At 39.5% G+C, this 24265-nt stretch overlaps 1 protein-coding gene across 2 annotated transcripts in view; it reads right to left on the minus strand.

Annotated features, from left to right (window-relative positions):
• Positions 1–2153: 2153 nt before the first annotated feature.
• Positions 2154–24265, minus strand: part of megf8 (multiple EGF-like-domains 8) — a 47387-nt gene continuing 25275 nt past the window's right edge. The window contains exons 23-44 of one of the 2 annotated variants that reach the window (XM_036557919.1): positions 23363–23547; positions 22904–23117; positions 22401–22641; positions 22130–22262; positions 21703–21956; positions 20966–21076; positions 20590–20708; positions 20255–20492; positions 19966–20137; positions 19720–19883; positions 19485–19620; positions 17752–17983; positions 17292–17418; positions 16024–16234; positions 14311–14525; positions 11541–11736; positions 10931–11099; positions 9438–9630; positions 8134–8304; positions 7921–8051; positions 7224–7356; positions 2154–5731 (exon numbers count right to left, since the gene is read on the minus strand). In XM_036557919.1, the coding sequence (XP_036413812.1) occupies positions 4259–5731; positions 7224–7356; positions 7921–8051; positions 8134–8304; positions 9438–9630; positions 10931–11099; positions 11541–11736; positions 14311–14525; positions 16024–16234; positions 17292–17418; positions 17752–17983; positions 19485–19620; positions 19720–19883; positions 19966–20137; positions 20255–20492; positions 20590–20708; positions 20966–21076; positions 21703–21956; positions 22130–22262; positions 22401–22641; positions 22904–23117; positions 23363–23547 (5218 nt within the window). In that variant the 3' untranslated portion in view covers positions 2154–4258. Of the gene's footprint in view, positions 5732–5820; positions 7052–7223; positions 7357–7920; positions 8052–8133; positions 8305–9437; positions 9631–10930; positions 11100–11540; positions 11737–14310; positions 14526–16023; positions 16235–17291; positions 17419–17751; positions 17984–19484; positions 19621–19719; positions 19884–19965; positions 20138–20254; positions 20493–20589; positions 20709–20965; positions 21077–21702; positions 21957–22129; positions 22263–22400; positions 22642–22903; positions 23118–23362; positions 23548–24265 lie in introns of those variants that run through there. The other variant, XM_036557921.1, reaches the window with a different exon arrangement.

Genomic DNA, 24265 nt, shown 5'->3' on the forward strand with positions numbered 1-24265 from the left:
ACTTAGCTATATCTAAAAACAATTCCTGATTGGCCAAATTGTACAGATTGTTTGAAAAATGTTACCAGTTTCTATACAAAATTTAACAATAAAACAAGTACTGTAATACTGACAGAGTTTATATACAAGCAAGATTCTTTTGAATAAAAATGAACTAAAAGTTTCAGATTTTTTTAGTTCCCATTCATCATTAGGCCTTTGAAGGCCTATAAAGCACTGAGGGTTCCTCTCTGGTAGAGGAGGTTAACAGTTTACTTACAGTTATAAAACTAAGAACCAGGGGCCACAATGTCTACTGAGCAAATCTAATTATTCCTTATGAAGTCCTGCATGTACCTCTCTGCCATGAATGGATTTTATAAAATGTATTTTTTAGTCCAAAACCTTACCACAAAACTATCGTGAAACAACATATCAGGCATCAAGCAGCGTGTTTGTAATACTTTTTGTGTAATCATTTTGCAGATTTTAGAGGCATTTAATTAAATTAAACTACTTGAGACCTCTGATTTCCTATCACCACCACTGTGAACACTTTTCACATCAAAACTCTCTGATGGACTTCGTTTACTCTTCACCATCGAATTATGCAGACATTTTAGGAAAATCAATGGAATTCCCATTCAAGTCCACTCAGTAAAAATTAGGACTTTGCAGGTCTCTGAAAATGTCTCAGAACAGTCATACTTGTTCAGGTCTAAGGCCTTAAATGGTCTCAAATAATTTCTGTGAAGTCACTTTCACACAGGCAGTGATGTATTTGTATTTTACATGTATTTTACAATTAAAAGCTGTAAAAAGTAAAAACTGTACTGAAAACAGTATATGGTCATCAGAGTCTGATGACAAGAGAAGCTTGTCCATCTCCACTGGAAAGTCTAGATCAATGAGAAAGTCTCATAAAACAGGCACAGGCTGTGCTTAATGGGATCTTTATTACCCATCTGCCCTTTATTACCCATCTGCTTTTACATATTTTAATGCTTGGTTTTCTGGGAATAGCCCTCAATATGTTTAGTCAGAGGTTCACCAATGCATTCCCAATATGGCTTCCACTGTGCATAGTACAGCATTAATTGGCATTTGTGGGTGCAGCAACAGTGTTTATACACAGTGGTTTGTGAAAGGAATTGTTGAACATTGGGCCTCATTCACCAATATCTTCCTAAGTTTTTTTCTCAAAATTGTCCTTGAGAAAGGTCCTAAGAAAAAGTCTACGCCACATTTCACATACTGTTCCCACTCTTTTGGTACTGGGTTTGTAGACCCATTACGATGTTACTTAAATTTCAAACTTTTGGAAACTTTTACTAAACATTAGAGATATAAATACAACATTAAAGACAAAAAGCATTTAAAAGATTGTTTGGAATTTTGCATTATAATCAAGCATAAATCCAGCTATTAACAGTATATTATAAAATTATACAGCACTGCATTACCCAGTGAGATCTCAGGAGACATGCATCATTTGTTTGAAAACTGTCATCTGTAAAAAGGATACAGACATATTTAGATATTCCAGTTAGATTCTACAGAAAAGAAGCTTTTCAGTTATATATGACGTGACATAGTTGTGCCAAAGCCACAATAAAGTTGCTAACTTTTGGAAAATGCATTTAACCAAGCTGATGCAGATTCACAAAAGAAAGTTGAATTCATTACAGTTAAAGAGATTTCAGTTTAAGTAGAAATGATTATAGATGCAGTTTATCCAAAAAAAAATCTGAAAAATGATTGACGAAACCAAAATCAGTTCTGCCTGTGGTGTCTTGCCTTAAGCATCTTTAGTGGCACAGCGCTGAGAGTGGCACAACGAGTCTGAGCCGGACATGATTAGTCTGGCCAGATAGCAATTACTGCTGTCAATCTTGATCGATGATTCTCCTTCACTGCTTGTGATTTATGGGCTAAAAAATTATAATTTAAAGAAATAGTCTGGTCATAAAAGCGAACAATAAATGATATAAAAACAGCCACCAATTAGCATTATGCAAATTACATCATGGTAATTGGTGGCTACTGGCTTCTTTGAGAATAAACAATTTACATGTAGCTTCTTGTCAAAGTGCAGTAAAGAAAAAAGACTGCAAATACTTCAAACATAATTTAAAAATAAAAATAAAATTAAAAACACAAGATGACATCAATACCACTATTAGATTAAGTTTAATAGGGGACACGTTGCTATACACAGAAGGCATGAGCATGAATCACTTTAATATAAAAGCATTTGCGCAGGACTGAACAGAATACACAGATTCCACAAATGCACGGATACCTGTACATATTTTGGTCTTCAATGCTTCTTATAATTAGAATACTTTGTTCTGTTTTAAAGCAATAGTTCACCAAAAATTAGTGTAAGATCAGTGCACCCTAACCTTAGCAATAGCTTATCAACCTGCTGTTCCTACTCCAGGATCTTTCAGCATTTCTATCAGCTGTACTGTAAGTGATTTGAAACACAAACTTGCTTTTGGCTGAACTGTGCATTTATTTCCTCACTTTATGTTCCCATACTCCAGAGGTCCAGTAACTACATGAGGGACAGAATATAAACTGATACTGATATTTCATTACTTTCTGTAAATGATATCTTCATTTACTTTTTAAGTAGACTAGGGTGATTTTTCAAATGTAACATTCAAAATTGGCCTCTTAAGATAAAACACCTTTGATTAAACCCGGTTCAGTAAAATGTAACAACTTCCATATAAAAGACAATACTGATAAAGGCTTGTCATAGTCCTGTTTCTTTCTCGAGTTCCTTCCTTCTTTTTTCCTTACTTAGTACTCTCTCACTCAAAAGATACTGTTAATCAACTACTGAAATTTCTCACTGTAGTTTTTTGTTCCACTCTCTCTCCCAAGTTGACTGGACAATACCATTTTTTAAAAAATAATTCAGTACTTTTTAGAAGCCCTTATTGTCTGACACGATCATTAAACCATAAGGAAAAAATACTGCTCAGTAAATGTAAGCCAGACACCAACATACAAGTTTACATGACATGAATTGTAACTTGTATGCTAGTATGCTAACACATAAAACAAATGCAATTGTGTTTACCCTTAGAGGGAACAAAATGTAGTTTAGGGAAAATACGTAATAGCGTCATGCACTTTTTAAGTAATATTAAAAACTTAATCAGTGATTACTAATGTACACTTTACCATGTAACCTTGAGCACCTCCAGTGGCAGTGGATTCCTTCATTTATAGCTCATGAATTCACACTGCTGCAATACAGTCCACAATTCAAACACAACTTCTGTTTGAAATTGAAATCAGAATGAAATCACAAAATTTTCCTTATATTCTACTCAAGGCAAAGATACTAAAGGCAAGTTATGAAGAAAAATTGGAAATACAATGGTGTTGGGGGGGGGCATTCAGCAAGACTGAAATGCGTTATCAGCCAGGATAAATATGTATACAAAAATAACTGCATGGCTCACCATTCAATAGACCTACTGCCTTAAAGCAAAAATGTTTCTGTAAGAAGCATAATCCATTATCATGGTTATAGAACAATACCAGTTAGTTAATGGACATATTACAAACAAGTAACAGCCACTTTGGCGCATTTCAGCAGATGGTTAGGTTTTTCACATTCACTTGAACATGTTGCAATGTCTCTTCTTGCAAAATGGCAGTTCAGATTGTCACTAGAAGTCATAAAGCACATTTTGGTTCTGTAACAAAGCCGCCATTCTCGCTGGGCAATACTCTGTAGAAGTTAAGCCAAATTGTCTGTGTAACAGGCAGAGTGCTCACTTCAATTTCAGTAGCTGTATGTAGGACGAAAGGCAGGACGCAGCAACAAAACATGTAGTGCATTTCGTAAAATGTTGCCGCCATGGTCACATGAAGCTTTTCATGAGTAGTGATAAATAAAAGACACTTAGTAATTAACACAGTTTATGTACAGTATGATCTATTCCACATAATCTATTATACCTGCTACAATAAATACATCCCTTATAAAACATCACATCCATACATACTCTTCAAGTAGCTTGTCCCTTGCAACTTGCTTTACAAGATCGTTTTCTTCATGTTTTCTGACATGTCCTACATATTCTCACCTCGCACATCCAGCTCCCCAACACCCAACTTCTGTCTTCTTTTCCCCTTAAGAAATTAATTCCATATGTATTTTTTCTCTCTCTGCAGTCTTCAAATTCTGAAATCAGTGTCTTCCATCTTTTCCATCTGTCCATCTCCCACGCTCTCTCACCTTTCTTCCTGCTCCTCACATGGCCATGGTAGTTAGATGCTGGTGGCCCAGGAGACCCTTGCGTCCACCACCAACTCCAGGATGCGTCCCTGCTCCACCATGGCCGCAGTACTCCTGCAGGTTCTGCCGCAAGGTGACCAATGCAGAGCCTAGGCATGCCCTGTTAGGTGCGAGGATACCGCCAGGCAGCTGAATGAGGACAGTAGCCACTCCTGCCATGCCATCGTCGGTGGGCTCCAAAGTAATTGGTCCCACTTTGAAGGAGGAGTAGGAAAAGCCCAAGAGCTGTGAGAGGAAAGGGTCGGAGCGGCAGAAGTGTTGGTAGCTGCCGTGCGAAGCTGGATGATGATGATGGTGTGAAGTCGGGTTAGTAGTGGAGCTAGGTGTATAGTGATGAGTGTTCAGGTAGTGCAAGGGAAGGTGCTGACCACTGTTGCCTCCACCCAGGGCAAGATGGTGGTGATGGTGGTGAGTTGCAGTACCAGTGTTGGGGTCATGCTTGTATGACGGGGCTCCTGGACGCCCTCGTGGGCCGACCACCATGCTTCCAAGCTTGCCTGTCCTAACGTGAGCCAAAGAGACAGCCCCTCCTCCACCAGCTGAGGGCAAATAGATAAGCTGTGGTTCCTCAGGCTCCAGGTAGACTGTGAGTTTGGCAAAGGGGCGTGAAGCCATCTTGGTCATCTCCTGAATGTGGCGCCGCTGCTCGCGGCGGAAGTCCAGGAACTGCTTGACCTTCCAGAGCAGCACACAGACAGACAAGAACAGGAAGAAGCATGAGAAGAAGACAGAGAAGAACACAAAGAGGTCAATGTGCGCCTGATCCTGCCGCAAGAAGAGCAGGCCCTGTGATTCCCCATCATGGCTGTCTGTACCCACACCACGCAGTGCGATGTAGAATCGGCTGGACTTTAGCGAGTGTACCTCATGGGGAAAAGTGATGACAACGCGGTCACGAACACCACGCACGATCAGCACTGTCTGTGGCTTCCAGACAGTAATGTACGTGATAAGACCTTCGGCCCGCTCTTCCCGAACCTCCCGATCTGGACCATGTGGTTTGGTATGCAGACCAAGTAGGGCCAAAGAAGAGGAGTTTGCGTTCACCTTGAGTGGGGAAAATGGTGGAGGAACCTCTTTGTCTCCTCGAGTCATGGTGGCTGAGGTGACTTCATCCTCAATCTTAATCGTGTGCACGCCTGTTTGGCGGTCCACATCCACGATGAAAGTGTCATGGGAGTTCGACACATACACCTCCACTTCCCCGAAGGTCACGTCAATAGTTACGCGGATGTCCACATTGGTAAACTTGGGCTGAGCTGCGAAAAAGACTGTGCGCCCCTTGGGGAGGTTGCGGATGTTAGGCTCATGGAAGCAGTTGACCTGTGATGTTGGGTCAAAGCAGCACTCGTTGTCCACATTGAACTGCCGGTAGCACTGACGACCATTAACTGGTGTGCCGGTGAAGGAGTCTTTGCATTTGGCACACTACAAAAAGAGAAACATGGCAAGAGAGGGATTTAAGAATGATTAACAAAGTAATGCATCCAAACCATTAATACTTAAAACACGCAGCGTAAGTATAGTGTGTGTATTGTAGCATTTCAACAGAATTTCATTACTGAATGTTATTTGACAATATCACTGAAAGTGAATTGTTAAAATTAAGTATTCATAAAGTAAAATCACTGTCAGTGCAGTCTTAAGGCCTTGGAGAATCCAGCACAGTTTAGTGTTTGCCTGTTCATTCACACCTGGGTCAAATCATCACTTTTTTCTCAAGGCTAGCTGGTGTGTTAGACAAGGGAAAATCACCAAACTTTGCTGGACTCCAGCTTAAGGACTGGAATTGATGTTATGTATAGGGTTATGTATTTTAGAATATTTCTACATATTTACTCCATTTCTTTCAGACTAATAAATGTAATAAAATAAGTTGTTTTCAGCTGGAGAAAAACAATTTTACAGTAGTTCAAAGTGCTGAGACATTTATTTCTGCTGTATAAAGAACACATTTGATTAACAATGAAAATACACAAAAAAGAAAGAATGTAATGTTTTATTTCTAGTGGGGTTTTTTTTTTCAATATTTGTATTGCATCGCAATATTAGCACATTCAGTGTTCAGAACTTCCTTTGATTAAAAATAAGAATAGCAACAAATGAACATAAATCAAAAGTGTAAAAAGTCTGTACTGGGCACTAAATCACAATGACTAATTCAGCCTGAAAATGACTTCACAGTCTTCCCACAATGTTCCTTAATATGCTTTAGCCATTTTACAAATTATTTTTAGTTGTATTTGTGTTGACTGAGTATGTAACTGCAACAGAAATACATGCTTGGTTATAGCAATATATGCAATAAGAGAAATGCAGCCTAGATTAAACATAAACATGGGTTGTGTATCCAAGCACAATATTACACATACACATAATACACATATTTTCCTTCAAGTCAACTCCTTCTTTGTCCGGACAATGGATTTTTGTGACCTTATGAAGTAAAACAACTAAACGACTACAGTTAGGCTACTTACGGTGATGAAGACTTTTTCAGAGGCTATACTATCTTCCACAAACAAGGAAACAAAGTTCCACAAACAAGGTTTTCTATTATTTTAACTTTCCCATTATGTTGACAGAAGTTTATCGATATCCCATCTGTCCATTAGGTCTTGCTCCAGCCCTTTGTGGGCTCATCCATGTAATTTTTAAATCAGTCCTTTTGTTTCCTTCTTTTTTAGATACTGTTTATTTGAGGTTTGCATCTTGAGGTGCAGCAAGTCACTGTGCTGTTGAAAACTCCTGCAAATAACAGATTGCCCCTGAACCTTAATAACATTTGGTTTAAGGTCAGATATTCTGTACTTTTACCTTTTGTCTTTTTGCATTAGATGGAGTATAATGTAGTAGAAGTGTAATGAAGTATCAATGTCTAGTGCTAAATTCTGTGCAAAAAATGAGTAACCATTAGTACCTGTTGTTTGTAACACTCCTTGCGGTCATTCTGTGGGCTGCTAAGACAAGATGATGTTTCTGTGTTGTTTTGGCAGGGACAGCCTGTACCATCATGCTCATTGCAGGTATCTGCATGGCCGTTACACTGACACCTGAGGACAAGAAGATAAAGTTAAGTACAACACAACCACTTTCACTATATATGAAATGCTGATTTAATGAATTTATCAGATTTGGAATGAGCTAACTAACCATTCGCTAATTTACAAACTCTCAGTTTTCAAAATAAAATTTTCTTAGGCTAGTAACGTTACCAGAAATGCAAACAGATGCTTTGCTTTTGTCTGATATCTCAAACACTTTAGATTGACACCTTTCTCTGTGCACATTTCAAGCCACATGTAGCCTAATATGGATTTTCTAGGGTTGGTCTGGGCTTAGTACAGTATTAGTAAGATGTTAAGTGGTGTCACTCTCTCTGGTGGCGCCCAAATCTTGACAATGTTCAGAATCTTCAAAATGTTTGACATGTAGACTTGCAGTATTCATGTCGATATTTTCTGAATAATATCTTACAAATTTCACTATTAAATCTACTTAAAATGCCCATCCCTATTTAATAGATGATTTCTATGTGCTGCAAAATGTTGAAATCACAATCTTAACACAAAACCTGTCCTGTGTGTTTTATAGTTTACCACTTTCAGCAGACTCACTTTTCGCACTTCCCCTGCAGCAAAAAGTAGCCACTAAGGCAGCTTTCACACTTGTCCCCAACACTGTTGTTCTGACAGCTCACACATACAGCATTATCCTCGGTAGGACCTTCTGTTACCCAGTGTACAATCTGAAAGAGTCAGCAGAGTTAGAGTTAAAGTGAGTTAGAGAGAGAGTTAGTTAGAGAGAGAGAATGAGAGAAGCAGACTTACACTTTCACGGTCTAGTGGATAGTCTTTTGGGTGTCCATGGGCCAACTTGTGCTCATCTTTGGACAGACATACATCACTGTTTCCCCTGCAAAACTCTCGACAGGGCCGACACATTCCACCACCCACTGCTGAGCCCACATACAATGGCTTACACTTCTCACAGTGCTGACCCTGATATAGAGAGAAAATAAAAATGAAAAAAATCAGGCATTAGCGTTTATGTTCAAAGAGACAGAATGAGCGAATAAATGCAGGGGTTGCCAATCTCAGGCTAGGGACAGCAGACAGCACATTTTGTGCTTTTCCTCATCTAGCACACCTTATTCAACAAATTAATTCATTAACAAGCTCCTCATGTGCTGGGTGAGGTACATTAAAGTAGATAGAGAACTCAAAAATGTGTGGCATGGGGTCACCAAGACTCACTTTAAGAACCACTGTGTTTATAGGGTGTATGTGACATTTTAATGGGATAAAGGCACAAATAAAAGCAGAACAAACACCGGTCACCCAAATACCAAATGTGGAAGTTAACAAGTTTAATTGGTTTGATAGCCATTACATCCATTACATTTTTTTTGCAAACCTATGCAACTGACATGATCAGTCATGTTAACATTTGGGGCTTGTTTACTAATTAACCTTAATCATGCTGTCACATAGAGAAGACTGGTTTCTACAAACAATGAAGACATATTTTACCGACTGACTTAAATCCCTCAGTGGATGTGAAAAGCTGTCTCATTTGACTTAGCCACTAAATTTATGCCTGACACAAACATCACTGTAAATACAAGCTTACCCATTATTATTTGCCTTTAAAACAATCATGACCTGATAGTTTCTTAATTACAGCCATGTCTAGCTCTTAAAGCCAAGCTTCAGCAGATGTCCACAGAGCACCTTGAAAATGAGCACCATATTATAGCAGCTAATATTGTTTCCAAATCCAGTTGGACAAAAAAAAAAATTAATAGCTCCTAATAGGGGTGTAAAAGTGTATCAATGCTTAATCGTATCAGAAGATGGCAATTCAACTGTATTTTGGAATGTAATATATGTTATAATTGTTTACAGTAATATTCAATAACATGCTCAATCTTGGCCAAAATAAAATTCTCATGCTATTTTCAAACATAAAAAGCTTGGTGTATTGTTTTTATTGCCTGTATCGTTTAGTGTTCTAATGAAAAGATTTTTCTTTCTATTTGGTCTGCCATATTTCATAAAAGTAGGCTGGTGAATGACTTCTACGCAAAGTCTGAAGCCAACAAATTAAAAAGACCAAACAAATGGTGCAATACCTTAGTGTGGTTGTGGCACTCTAGGCAGTTGTCCAGCTGAGTAACACTCTTACAGTTGCTGTGCTTGTTACAGCGGCACTGAGAGGAACAGTTCTCCCCAACAAAGCCAAAGTGACACTGGCACACTCCTGGCGACACACACGTACCATTAACACAGCCCTGTGCACACACTGGCTCACACTGCCCGGACACACTAAAAGAGAGAGAAAGAAAGAGAGAGAGAGACATATTTATACAAGGGCTACAGTAAAGCATTACTTTCGAAACAGATTTTTCTAAAAGCCTGGTTTTACAGCAGATATGTTGATGTATTCATTTCACACTGTACTTACTGAATGGACAACTAAAACAAAAACTTTTATTATGAAGGGGCACTAAAGGCACAGTGATTGCATCCTTATTTTGAACATCAGCAAATCTATTTAAACCTAGTCATGTGTTTGATTTCCTAACCTATGAAATCAGTTGTTTAGGGGTATTTCCATGGCATTCTGGTTGTATACAACAACACTGCTTCACACCAGTCATTCAAACACTCACAGTTTGGAAAATGATTCTGTGCTGTAAAATGTCACACTCCCTCTGTGTGTGTTGTAGTCCAAAATCCTCTGTTTAATGTGTTTGAGTCAGTGGTCAGTTCAGTTCAGTAGTCATTTCACCTTAAGTTGCGCAGCAGTTCTATTCTGCGGCTGAGACGCCTGAACGTAACTGCTGCACTATTTAAGGTGGAACGAGAAAATGTGAACAAGAAGCTGAGGCACCTGAATATAACCTAACTGCTGTACCATTTGGTAGAAAAGAAGCTGACTTTGGTTTTATCAAGAGAGCTGAAAAGCATGACAAGGGATGAAGAGGCTGATCTGTTTCTGCTTGACAGGTTGGTAATATCTTCCTGTATGGTTCCACTGAAAAAAAATTGGCAATCCTATCATTAAGGGTGGCTATTTCATTAATGATGGCAAATACAAATGTAATTGCAATAAACAGGCATTTTATGCTTCTTAAAAAGAAGCTGCAATTATGAAAATCCTCATCAATAATGTTCTTAGTAATAATGTTGATGATGTTGACTAATTACAATAACAAATACAAATACGCACACAAGGTTATTTAAAGCAGTCTTGATTTTTAACTGAATGCAGCTCTGACAATTGGACAAAAGCAGATATTATATATTAGCTTAGATATTATAAAGAGGTAAAACATGAACGGAGGTAGCTTCATAATAAACACTTTATAAATAAAAATGCCACAATGCTTAAGCCTTACAGAGCAAATTCCATTGTACCTCATCATTAAGGAAAAAATATTTTCACTTGTAAAACCTTTCACTTCAGCCTTCATAAACATGAATGTCTTCTATTTACATGGTAACAGGTGCAGTGGTCATTCCAATATTCTCAGTGAAGGTAAAAGAGAGAAAAAAAACAGAACAACAATCAAGTTAAATCAATAACTTTACCTTTGTCTAGTCTGATGCTGCTGGCGCTTACCTGCTGAGTATATAACCTTGTCTACAGGTGCAATGATAGCCATCAGGCAGGTCATGGCAGTCCTGGGTAACATTGCAGCGATGATGCCCATTGGCACACTCATCTTCCTCTGGGCAATGCAGGAAAGACCAACTGCTGTTCCGTTGTGGGCAAAGAGACTCACTCACACCTATAAAATGTGCAAATTTTAGTCATCCTAACCTTACATTACAATTGAAAGGCTTTGTTCTAAAATGCATCATAGACCACTTTCAAGAATAGTCTTTTTTCCCATGCTATATGTTGTTGGGAGTGGTATTTACATACAGGAAATGTCAAGGCTATATTACGATTAATACCACTTTTAGTAGAGAAATAAAATGTGTTTTCCCTTATACATCAGATGTTATTCTTTTCAAACTTACACCCAAATTTGTTACAAATGCATACGTCAACACACAAGTTGACATAATAGAAATCAGGTAAAAGACTTGTCTTACAGTGAAAGTAAATACTGTTTGTCTATTGTAAATACATTTTTACTCACGTCTCACATAAAAAAGAAAATCAAATTAGTTTTCCTAGTGCCATTAAGCACACAAGAGAAGTGAAGTGGCAGGATTATATGTACCATCCAAACCTCCTTGCAAGCAACGTCCTGCCCCGTTGCCACCACGGGCTGCGCACCAGCCGCACTGCGGTCTTACAATGCACTGGGAGCACTGGGTGAGCTGGGAGCAGTGAGGAGAGCAGGAGTCTCCACCAGAGAGCAGGCGACCACACTGACCAGCTTCGCAGCGCAACGGAACAAAGGAGGGACTCATACACTGAAATGATGAGAGGGGATAAAAATGTTGAGAGGGCACCAAAACATCCCAAAAAGTCTAAAAGTCTAAGTCTAAAAGTGTGTGTGTGTGTGCATGCATATATATATATATATATATATATATATATATATATATATATATATATATATATATATATATATATATATATATATTAGGGGCAGGAATCTCTAGGCACTTCACGATTCGATTACGATTCAGAGGGCTGCGATGCGATTATAAAACAATTATCAATGCATCTCGATGCATCTTTTTTTTCTATATAGCATTTATATTTTCTCACTGTGTGAGCTCAAGTTTCGAGTTCAAGTTTCAGGTTTGTCATTTGCACAACATGTCAGGACATTTATGCATTGAAATGCTTGTGGTGAGGCACAGGTAATCACTCTACACAAAGTAAATAAGTAAAAATAAACATACAAGAAAAACCAACTGAAATATATTAAATATACACAAAATATACACAGAATATAGAGACAATATAGATTTTAAAGTGACTAAGTAACTTGGTGTTATTGTCATTTAAAGTGACTCGGTACTTTTAAAGCAAAGTATTTGTAATGATCCATAATGAATTTACTTCCAATATCTTTTTTAATAAAACAAATGGAAGTGATGTGGCAAGTGAACTAGAAGGCTCTCATTCAGTGCTCCTGTTTGGAGCACGAGAAGCTGCTGCTACTCATCTGCGATAAAATGTGCAGTTACGGTGAAATAAGATCCAGTGGTGATGGATGTCCACGCAGCACATGTTACAGCTATTCTACTTGTTTTCTTTAGTGATTTTATAACTTCGGTTTTGGTCTCGTTGTAGAGACGGGGGGGATCGCTGTGTCAGTAAAGTATCTTTGAGACGAGACGTGTGCAACATAGCGCGAAAGCCCTGTTTCACAACGACTGAGAACCGGCGTGCGGACTGCAGGTCACATAGCAGCGATGCGTTATTCGCATTTATAAGCACTGCAGTTGATTTCCTGGTACGTTAAATCTGCAACGAGAGATTGTCAAACACTAAAAAGTGGCGAAGCTGAAGTCAGCTTCTCTTTCGAATACCCCCGTTCCACCTTAAATGGTGCCGCATTTACATTTGGCCCCCTTAGTTAGAATTCAAGGTGGAACGGGTAAATTCGAACAAGAAGCTGGAGAATAAGAAACTACTTCAGCCTCGTAAAACAGTCGAACATTGAGAGACATTTAACTGATCTACTTCTGAGGAAAAGTTTTCTGGTGGAGATGGGAGGAAAGCGGCTGTAGGCGAAACTTAAAGCAGAGCAAAGTAAATCTATGCTCTTGTTTATAGTGTTTAGCCTAAACTAGGACATCATCACATACTGGACATTAAATGTTGCGGCTCCCAAGGTGGTTTGATTTTTGTTGAAAGGACAAAATGTTAACATTTGTGTTGTGACTCCTGATCTAACCTGGCTTTTAATGCAGAGGGTGCCGGTCGTATTTCTCGCTCATCCAGTTGTGTTTTTGTTATGTGCCGCCACAGACTGTCCGGGCGCTGCACTTCCACACTTCCAAGTTCCGCCTTTTGCGTTCCGTCAACATTACGTTATAAATAAAATATTTAGAAAATCGATTTTTGACATTTGTGAATCGATTCAGAATCGTTCACGTTCGCATCGCGATGTATCTAAGAATCGATTTTTTCCCGCACCCCTAATATATATATATATACACATATATATATATATATATATATATATATATATATATATATATATACATATATATATATATATATACATATATATACATATACATATACATACACACACATATATATATATATATATATATACATACATACACACACACACACACACACACACTTTTAGACACACATCTTGTTAAAAAAATTTAAAAAGTAGTGCCTGGGACACATCAAGCTGATGCTTAACTGTTAGCGCCAATAAGTTCATTATCGCCTTCGTTCACGTCACCATTGACTTTCATTTCCTGTGAAAATTTGCACTCGAACACAACGCAAAGACTACAAATGATACACGTACTTACTGCGCCTGAAGTGAGCAACTCTATACACAAGGAATTGGCAAAAAACTGAAACTGCAGTGTACAATTAAAGAGTATTTGTAAAGTATTATAAGCTTCAAATGTCTGTGTTTAAGCCAAACCAAGAGCATGATAGTGAAAGTAAACTACTGTTAGCTTGGCGCTGGGTGGCTAAAAAGACTACTGAACATTTGTAGTTATATGTTATATGACAAATAACATATAACTACATAGTTATATGACAAAAAGTATCTCATGCTTTATTTAATGTGCATTATAAGAGCACATGAGCTCTCATGCATGTGTTAATTATTTTTTAATTTTTTTCCTCGTTGGGAGTCTGATAATCACATATTATTAATTTCAATATTTGGACACTTGGATAACAAAAATAGAGAAAGCAGTACTGACGCTCACCAACGGCCTGACAGCATCCAACAGCCGCCAGCTGGCTTGGTGTGTCCCGGGCCCAAGACAAATTTTCCTTATAAATCTAGTACTGGACTATAAATAACACTTATTTGCACATTTTCCCACCTGTTGCAGAGCCATGCTCCACACACAGTGCTGCCAGCCCCCATCAGAGCCACGGGAGCTGAGACACTGACTGCAGGTTTTGATCTGGTTGCAGGGCTCAGGACATGGCATAGGGGGAGACGACTCCACCTGCATAGGTGACACGTTCAGCAGCGCGTAGCTAAAGCACGTCCAGTCATACGTTGGATTCACACTCAGAATGCGCCTGGTCTCTCCTGGGAACAAAAAAGGAATTCAATACTTTAGGCATCTAAAAACAAAAGACTTCAGTAATACCGTGTTTTTGACTCTTCGACAGTGTATCTATAGCACTTTTATAATTGTGCTATCAATTTAGAGGCTCCTTTGGATGTGCTTCTATTTCAGTTAGAGGCTCCTTTGGATGTGCTTCTATTTCAGTTAACTTCATTCTTGATCATATATCAAAATGACTTAAATGTTATTTCACATTCTCCATAAACTATGAATGAGCATGTTAGTGCACATTGTTTTCATTATCTTACCTGGTTACATAGCTAGGAACAATCAGTTTTAAACATTATCACATGAGTTCAGTGGAGTTAAACTGGAGTCTCTACAAGTACTTTTGAGAAGCAGACTTGTTTTGAAGTTCTGTTCTGTTCTCATTAACGCTATTTAAAACATCAACATGTCATGAAATTCATTTAAAAACTACTGTAAAAAAGAGACAAATGTTTTGTTTTTGCTGAAAATCGAATACAATAAAAGAGTTCTTGCAGAGCAGAAGTCTGGTGTACTGATAAAAGGAACCAAAACCTTATTGTTATAAACTAGTATGTGTAATGCCAGCTTAAACATTCAATGATTTTCCTCCAACATCGCAATCTTCAAAATCAGTCTGCTGAGTATGTAAGCCCTGAGTGAGCAATTACTTCTGAATGCTTGCTGCTGTTGTTCTGTAAATGTTTTATTGATTAACTTACAGAAGAGTACATACTGTGTGTATTTTCATGAAGGTAATGTAAATTGTGATGTCCATATAGAGACTGGAAGAACTGTGAGATAGGCTTGGACAACAGCACAATGCAATCGGATGTTGTCAATGATTGACGAGCAACTCGATGGCGATGGGTAAAAGGCAATAATAGCCATTTTGAGACTAAAGAAGTGCCCAAATAGTCTTTTTTTTACTTTAGTTTTTTTCTGTTTACAAGAGAGACAGAGAGACACACACAGAGACAGAGACAGAAATTCGTTAAGAAGCTGTCTGTTAAGTTCTCTCTGCTACACATTGTGGTGCTAGCTTTACTGATACTACCACACCATTCTTCCCCTTCTACTTATATTACTTTACGTTAAGTACCTGGAACTGAAAATAACCATCACGCTTTGGAACTTCAACTAGTTTCTGTGTCTCACTGAATTAAAAACAGCCAAGCTAATGTGACTGAGCAGCAGCTAGCTCTAACCTGCAACCTTTGGAAGTTTACTATTATAACACTAGGTTATTATGGGGCTTTAAAAAGTTAAGAGTAAATTCACAACTGTCTTTGCTGCATGCGAGAAAAATGATAACTAGAAAATATTGTGCTAATTATTTTCAGATATCGCCCAGGCCTACTGTAAGGACCACTTTGGTCCAGCGAACCTGGATACTGTAAAGCATGAAACATGAGACTCTTGGGCATAGTTATGAAAAAAGACAGTTAGCGTAATGGTTGTGGGTCCCAAGCAGTGCGCAGTCATACGCACCAGTACGCTTAAACTGGCGGGTCCACATGCACTTCCCAGAGGCTGAACACTTGGGGCAGTCAGAAGCCTCACAGCTGGTTTCAGTACAGTTGCTGGACAGGAAAATTTCCCTTTGGTTTATTCTGCAGTCATGTTCCGAAGTACAACTCACAGAGCTGCTGATACATGCTCCTTCAGGACAGTTAGTGCACCACTTACACTGCAGAGCAGGCTACATGAGTGAGAGTGAAAGAGAGAGACACAAAAAGAAGACAAAAAAAAATAAATAATAATAATAATAATAATAGTAGTAAGTGAAAATGAGAATGTATGTTGATTACTTTTTGAGAATCAGTTCACAGCTTTGAATTTATAGATATGATTTGGATTTATAGATATGATTCAGTCCTAAAAGATCATTATGCATGTTATGGATTGCAGTCAAGTGATCAGGGCGCAGTGATCATAGGTCTGTTTTCCGATTTCCAACTGGCCACAACATCTTAAAGAAGATAAAGGCTTTTGTTGAACAAAGTTTACACAATATTCAATACATCAAAGCTGAGACAGGGACTTAAATCAGTGTCTTGGACATCAACTGACTCAAACTCAGTTCAGACCTGCCCTTAAACGACTCAAGATTTGTGAAAAATCTGCCTGAGGGGGGAAAACTAAGTTAGGACCGCCAACCTTACTGCAGTAAATTAATAAAATCTTTTATTTCCAACCTTCACCTTGCCTGTCACTTTTGTTACAGTTTTGCACTTATGCACAGTCACTGCTGCAGTGCCATTCCCCTGCAGCCTAATAAGCCTTTCATTCTAGAAAAACCTTCTATATTTATTCTTAGTTAACTATATTTAGTCTGTAACTTAAACAACCACTGCAAGTTGTTTTGTCTCTTTATTTTAAACACTGCATTTACTGCATGTAGCGCTTCAGTTCTGTCCTTCAGATAAAAGTTTTTCTGTAATGAATGGCTTGTTATTTGAAGTTGCGTCAGACCTGACAGTATTTAGTAGGGGTTTAGGTTTGTACAATGCAACACCTACATCTAATAACAAAACTGAAGTTAAATTCTCTACTAAACAATCAAGACTCAACTCCCTTCAAACAACTTGTGAATATCTCTGCATAAAAGATGTTAGAAACAGCAGCATCATTAAAAAAAAAGTTTTTTTGAACCACACTAGACCAGATGACCAAGACTAGTACTGTAGAATTGTCACATACCAATAAGTAGAAATAAGATATTTATTTTCTATTATTCCATGTCACTTCTGTCTTACCTGTGCAGGGCTGGTGAATGTTCTGGGGTGTCGTGCCAGGCACTCGCTACAGGTCTTCAGTCGGCGACACTGATCAGGGAAGCGGGGAGTAGGGGAGCAAGGGGACTGGCCAACAGAGCAACCCAGCCTGGGAAAGAGAGATGACAATGCCATATTTAAAGTTTGCTCCCTGTGTTGGAATGTGTTATCTTCACTTAGAAAATCAACAAAATACAGAATTTGATGCGTAATTTGGGGTATTCAAACACAAATTGGTCTACAAACTGCCATAACAGTGTAAAATTGGGAAAACATCTTACTGACAATAATAAAACTAAATTAAATAGATTTTAATATTTAATTTGTTACATAATTGTATTTAAATTATTATTTTGTTTTTGTATTTATTATAAAAATGATCATGATGGGAGAGTGAGGTCACGGGTCACTAGCGACCCAAGATATGCATTTAAGGGTTTACCTCTCTGCTGTGTCTGAGGAGGCGCAAGTGCCTCGGCACCACACACAGCTGCCAGTGCTGCTGTTACAGGCCTCAGGGGAAGGCAGCAGGACACAGGGGTCAGAGGGCAGGGAAAGAGTCAGTAGCCGTCCCAGCATGACCCCGTTAAAGCCACCTGACAAAAACAGGCGGCCTCCCCAGCCCGCCATAGCCAAGGAAATGGAGCGATTAACTGGCTCGCCGACTGAAGATACTGGGGAAAGAAAAAGGGGGGAAAAAAAAAAAAATCTCAGAACCATGTTGAACTTTCAATCTTGTCTTTGGTCAGGAGAGTTAGAAAGTACACAGACAAAAAAAAAAAACGTATTATCCTTTTGTAGTTGAAGTCCACTTCTTCTGAAAATGACATGAAAGTTTTCATTTGCCTTTTACAGAGCATGACCGAAACACAAAGAATTTCTTCTGTTTAGTTTTTAATGCCAAACTATTCAAATAAAAGACTGACTGGATTGCGCCATTAAGTCTCTGCCCTTGTCAACAGTCAATATTGCAGCTTCAAATCTGGTACTGAAAATTAAAAAAAACTTGCAATCAATTTTTTTTGGGTTACATGAAAGAACTATTAAAGTTACTCAACAAGAGAACAATCTATTACTTGTAACAAATATATACCGACCGGCCACTTCACTATGTACACCACCTTATTTCTGTTCTCCTTTTTATCAGCTCCACTTACCATACAGGTGCACTTTGCAGTTATACAATTACAGAACGCAGTCCATCGGTTTCTCATACATACTTTGTTAGCCTATTTTTACCCTGTTCTTCAATGGTCAGGACCAGAGGGCAAGTATTATTTGGATGGTGGATCATTCTCTGCACTGCAGTGACACCGAAATGGTGGTGGCAGTGTGTTAGTGTGTGTTGCACTGGTACAAGTGGATCAAATACAGCAGTGTTATTGTCCACTCACTGTCCACTCTATTAGGACACACCTACCTTGTTGGCATAAAGTCAGAGGCTACAGCTCATCTGTTGCTGCACAGTTTGCGCTAGTCATTCTCTAGGCCTTCCTCAGTGGTCAGAGGACGCTGCCCACAGAATGCTGCTGGCTGGATATTTTTGGTTGGTGAGCTATTCTCTGTCCAGCAGGAACACTGAGGTGTTTAAAAACTCCAGCAGCACTGCTATGTCTGACCCACCTGTTAACACACCTTAATATGCCTCCATCATTGTCAGTGCCAGTACACTGCTGAGAATGATCCACCATTAAAATAATACCTGCTCTGTGGTCCTGACCATCGAAAAACAAAGTAAAAGGGGGGTAACAAAATATGCAGAGAAACAGATGAACTACAGTCTGTAACTGTAATTTATGTAATATGGCTATGTAATGCTCAGTATGTGTTCATATTAGCAAATACCAAAAAACCATGTACTCGATCTGGGGGATGTATCAATGCATCCCTACTCAAGAGCATAGTGGGAGCTTGAAAAAGCAGTTAATGTAATCTCTGGTCAAACTGCATCAGGAGTGTTTAATATCACGGTGCACTAAACTATACCATCTGCTGACAGATCATCATATTATATTTTTATTTTTTTTAGCCTTCAGCTAACACGCCCTTTTTTTGATTAAATAATTTCTACCATGATTCAGTCCAACTTTAATGAAACCAATTCAAGAACAGAAAGCACCTGTCCATTTGTCTTGAAATTTCATCACTGTATAATTGTGTACATGTGAGGGTTACCTGGCTGAATCCAAGTGTTGCAGTTGATCTGATAGAGGTACACACTGTTGCTATAATCTTCAGCTCCTGTCCGGCCTCCAACTATCACCATGGTGTCTTTCAGTAGGGCCGCCGCATGGAAGAAACGTGAAAGAGGCTGTAGAAAAGAAAACCTGTTTATACAAAGGTCAACTTTCTTTCAATCCTTGCTATAAAAACAGAAAATCAGCTCTTTTGGGCTTCTGTGTTCAGCTACCTTGTTTCCCCGAGAAGGAACCAGTAAGGACCAGGTGAGGTTGGGGTAGTAAAGGCTGTATAGTTCTCCAGAAGGTTCTACAGCCTCCACATGGAAACGATAACCACCAAACACGTAAACAGCATCAGTCTGCTCATGATAGACTGAGGAATGTCCATACAGACCTAAAGCAAAAAGACAAGAATTGAACTACTGTTCTATATTCAAACATGGATATAACCTCCTAGAGTAATGTCAGGGTTTTACCTGTAGGTGGTGTGCCAGTGTGTGGGGCAATTGTCCAGTTGCCAGTCTCAGGGTTAAACTCAAGTAAGTGATGGTTGAACCCATTCTCTGGGGAATAGCCTCCAATAAGGAGTACAGACAAGCCTCTGCGCACTGTCAGAGTGTGACCAGCCACAGGAGGCAGCACTGAGCTCTGAAGACAGAAGATCATCAGGTCAAAATCTATGGCGTATTTTTATTTCCCCCAAAAAAACATGAAAAAAAAAAAAGAATGTAGCAGCTAGAAAAGGAGACATTCAAAAGATATTACCTCATATTTGCTCCACACCAGACTGCTGAGATTTAGGCTCCATGTGTCACTAGCAACACCCTTCTGAGTGACCCCACCCACCACAAGCATCAAGTGATGAGTGACCGTCTGAATACCAGCCAGACGGTCATGAATGGGTACAACAGCAGAGGCATGGTGGTAGCGTGGCATAGGGGTGGAGCCTTCCTCCACTGAGCTGGTAAGCATTTGAGTCCAACGATGCTCAACCACAAAGTACCTGAGCAAATCAACAGAATAGCAATGTCCAGTGTCTATAATGTCTACTCTGTCACTCGTTCTTTAATTTAAGCTGTTTATTCTGCTAAGGTGCTTACCTATAAACATTTCCCAAAATTCCTTCAGTGAGAGAGAGGCCTCCATACATCCACAGTGTGCCCTGAGGTCCAGGGACCAGCGAGTGGCCCATTCTGTGTAAGAACCTATGAGATGGATTCTGTGGGTTGGAGGGGAAAAAGGGGAAGAAAAAGATTATTAAAAAAATGGTCTATTTTTGCCCTAACCTATAAAGCAATTTGGTATGCAGTTCCTCAGTGCTTATCCTGCACTTGGCATGTCCAGTGCTTCAGCTCACTACCTCATAGGAATCAGTCCTTTATTACACGAACATGGCAAAACATTTACGACAAGGAAGCCTGCTCATTCCATACTGTATCTCATTAAGCAGGGCTCTGATTTCAGTGAGAGTCTTACCGCTGTGAGTTGTGTATCCAGCAGAGTCTCCCACACCAGGCTGTTTGGGTCTGAGATGGAGGAGCAGTCAGATCCAGCCCAGCCAACTGTGCATACGCACAGCCCAAGAGTCTGCAATTACATAACACACATGTTGAAAGACTTCAGGGACTTTTTGACTTTGCAGCTACTAACATCAACTTGCCATGGTCAAGTGTCTCTAAGAATTTGCAGTATGTTGTTGCAACATCAGCAAGCAAAAGTGCTTAATTTTGCAATGGTATTCTAGAATATGGCTTTCAGATTATGTTAATTATGGGAAAAAACAGTTTATGGTACAGTACGTGGTATGGCTCATTTATTTTTTTATTTAATTGTACTTTTTGGTGTCTTGTTCAAGGTTGCGTACCAAATAACATTAACTCGTGAACTGGCCCTACTGCCATTACTGTTTCTCAAACATAGATATATGCATCTCAGAGCTCATGTTCTCCAATCCAATTTGCTGCAATACAAAACATAAAGCAGGTGTACTGTTGTCCCTTCAAAGAACATGCTTTGAAACTGTTTAAACAGTAGTGCATGATCACTTGTTCTTACTATTTATGTGTCAATAGTTCTTGATAATGCAGACCATTCATAGCAGGAAAACTGTAGTGATACATTTGGCAAATTCTACAAATGGTTTATTTCCTGATGTCCTGCTTTCATGGCTTTATCTACTGCATAAGGCAACACTTGTGAACATTTTCTTGTACCGTGTTGCAGATGCCTCTGCCCTCTTTTGCCCCACAATCCCCTGGGCAGATGTGCCGGTCACAAAGAGGCCCACCATAACCACTGGGACACTGGCAGATTCCATCACGGCACTGAGCCACGCCTTGACATTCAGGTGAGCCTTCACCGTGTTCCCCAGAACCTCCCTCAGCACAGCGTCGCACCCAGAATGAGGCATTAAAGCCCTGAGGATATGCCGAGGACACATTTGCTTCAAAGTAGACAGATATCACACCTGAAACAAGCAAAAGCAGTCAAAATCTTGTCAAGCCCTCATGTCATTCTCTTTATAAAATAAAACAAACTGAAGACATTTTAAGGCAAAAATAGCTTGTGGAGGCATCACTATCAATATGTAGGAATGTACAGTCAAACCAATTGTTAAACGCAGAAGACTAGACAAATTACCAGATGTGGCTTCAACTGTGATTGGCTGATTTCGAGTAGTGCCACAAAAGGCTCCAATCAGATTGTGGTCTGAGTGCATCACACCATTATTCAGAAAGTGTGGTAGTCCATCAAACACGTAAACATAGGAGTTCTGTACAATAAAAAGGAAATGCATTATTCTCCTGCTGAAATAACAGTGACTTAATTATATGAATGCCTAAGCCCATGAATTCCCCTTCTGTCCATTCAGGGCAGGTGCTGCTTTGATGTAGAGGCAAAACGCACTTACTGTGCATTGTGTATAAGAGTCTGGATGAAGGGTCAAAGCCACAGGAGGGCAAAGCTGGCCTGGCATGCATGGTACTAGGTCCTGAGAGACAGAGAGGACCCAGAGGCAGTGCGATAGACCACCCTGACCCCCTACTGCCCCACGCCAGCCAAGAGAGGATGAGAGGGGCAGTGCTGAGACAGATGACGAAGACAAGACAACCGAGCGACCCTGACACTGTCTGAAACATGTGCCATTGTTCCTGAAAGACACAAAGAATGAATGCATAAATTACATCTTCAAATTAAACTTTAAATTATGAGGGGTACACATTATTGACAATTACATATGTTGCACATTACAAAAAACAGTATGAAAGGCTTATTAAAAGAGCATAGAAGTTACATAATTTCTGAAGTTCAAATGTGTGTTTATTGCATGTCTTTTTGAGCTAACACACTGTAAAAGCAAATTAACACTGCACAACAAATGGTAAAAATCCTCAATTGTGTAAGTATCCTCACCTGGGGTCTCCATAGTAACCAGGCAGGCAGAATTCACAGTGTGGTCCATTGGTGTGGTGAGTACAGTAGCACTGGCCTGTCTGGTTGTGGCAATAGCCCTGTAGGGGGTCACCATGGCCATTACACTGACATGGCACACAGCCTTCACCCCTAGCCAGAGCAGAACCAAAGCTACCTGGTCGACAGTGCTCACAATGTGGCCCCGTTGTCCAGTCTAGGGGAGTGAGGGAAGAAGACAGGGACACACAGCAGGATGAGTGGGACAATGTATGTATGCAACTCTAGATGACAGCTGGAGATGCACAATGAAAAACATGACCAAAGCATACAGAAGCAATAACAAGACATGGAGAAAATAAAAACAAGAAACAAATTAGGCAAGAGCCTTATATATACTGGGCAGATGGGTTTGTACAGTCTTCTGTTCAGACAGACTGAGAACAGAGAAGAATATTTCACCCTGGCACTGGTCGCAGATTCCTGGTGCTGTGATGCAGGTGCTGTGGAAGTTACATCCACAGTCAACATCACACTCTACCCCACTAAGCACTAGAGTAGCTGGGTCTGAAGTCCAGCCCAGGGAACACTCGCATTCGAATCGTGGACTGCCGCTGCACTGGCCCTCACGACACTCATTATAGCATCTAAGGGGAAAGGAAAGAGAATCAAATATGACGTTAAATGGCGATGGCACTCTTGGCATTACCTCCTGATACACTAAAAGCAGCTACAAAACACTGAGTTGCCAATTAACTAGACACACTTATTTTATACCTACACTCACTGGTCATTTCAGCAGGTACGCCTACTACACAGGGGTAGTACTTAATTAAGTACATAATTATTGACTCAGCAATGCTGCTAAGCCTGATAAACTTGCCACTACAATGACTGTCACTGCCATGCTGAGAAATAACCATCAACAAGTTAATATCTGACCAGTAGTGGTCCTATGGTGATCGCTTTTCATTGATGTATCGAGTAATGGCTGGCAAATTGTGCATAACAACATAAGCCACAGCCAATAAATGCATGCCTACAAAATCTCTTTATCCATTAGAATTAAACAAGCTGTTTTTGTGACTGTGCCTTTATTCAGTTCAATTCAATTAATTTCAACTGAATAAAGGAACAGTAACAAAAGAAAGTTGTATGTAAATTATCCCTGTTCTGACTGGTGGCCCTGCTCTGTGCCTCATTCAAAAAGCAATCATGCCTGAAACACTCCTTATCAACTTCAACATAAATGGCCAGGGCTAAAGTACTGTAGGCTGTACAGGTGTATACATGTAAATATGCTGGTTTTCATGACATTACAAAAGAATTTTTGCAGCATTGGTGCTATTTACCTTGTATAGACTG

The sequence above is a fragment of the Colossoma macropomum genome, unplaced genomic scaffold, assembly GCF_904425465.1.
Source record: "Colossoma macropomum unplaced genomic scaffold, Colossoma_macropomum, whole genome shotgun sequence".
Taxonomy (NCBI): Eukaryota; Metazoa; Chordata; class Actinopteri; order Characiformes; family Serrasalmidae; genus Colossoma; species Colossoma macropomum.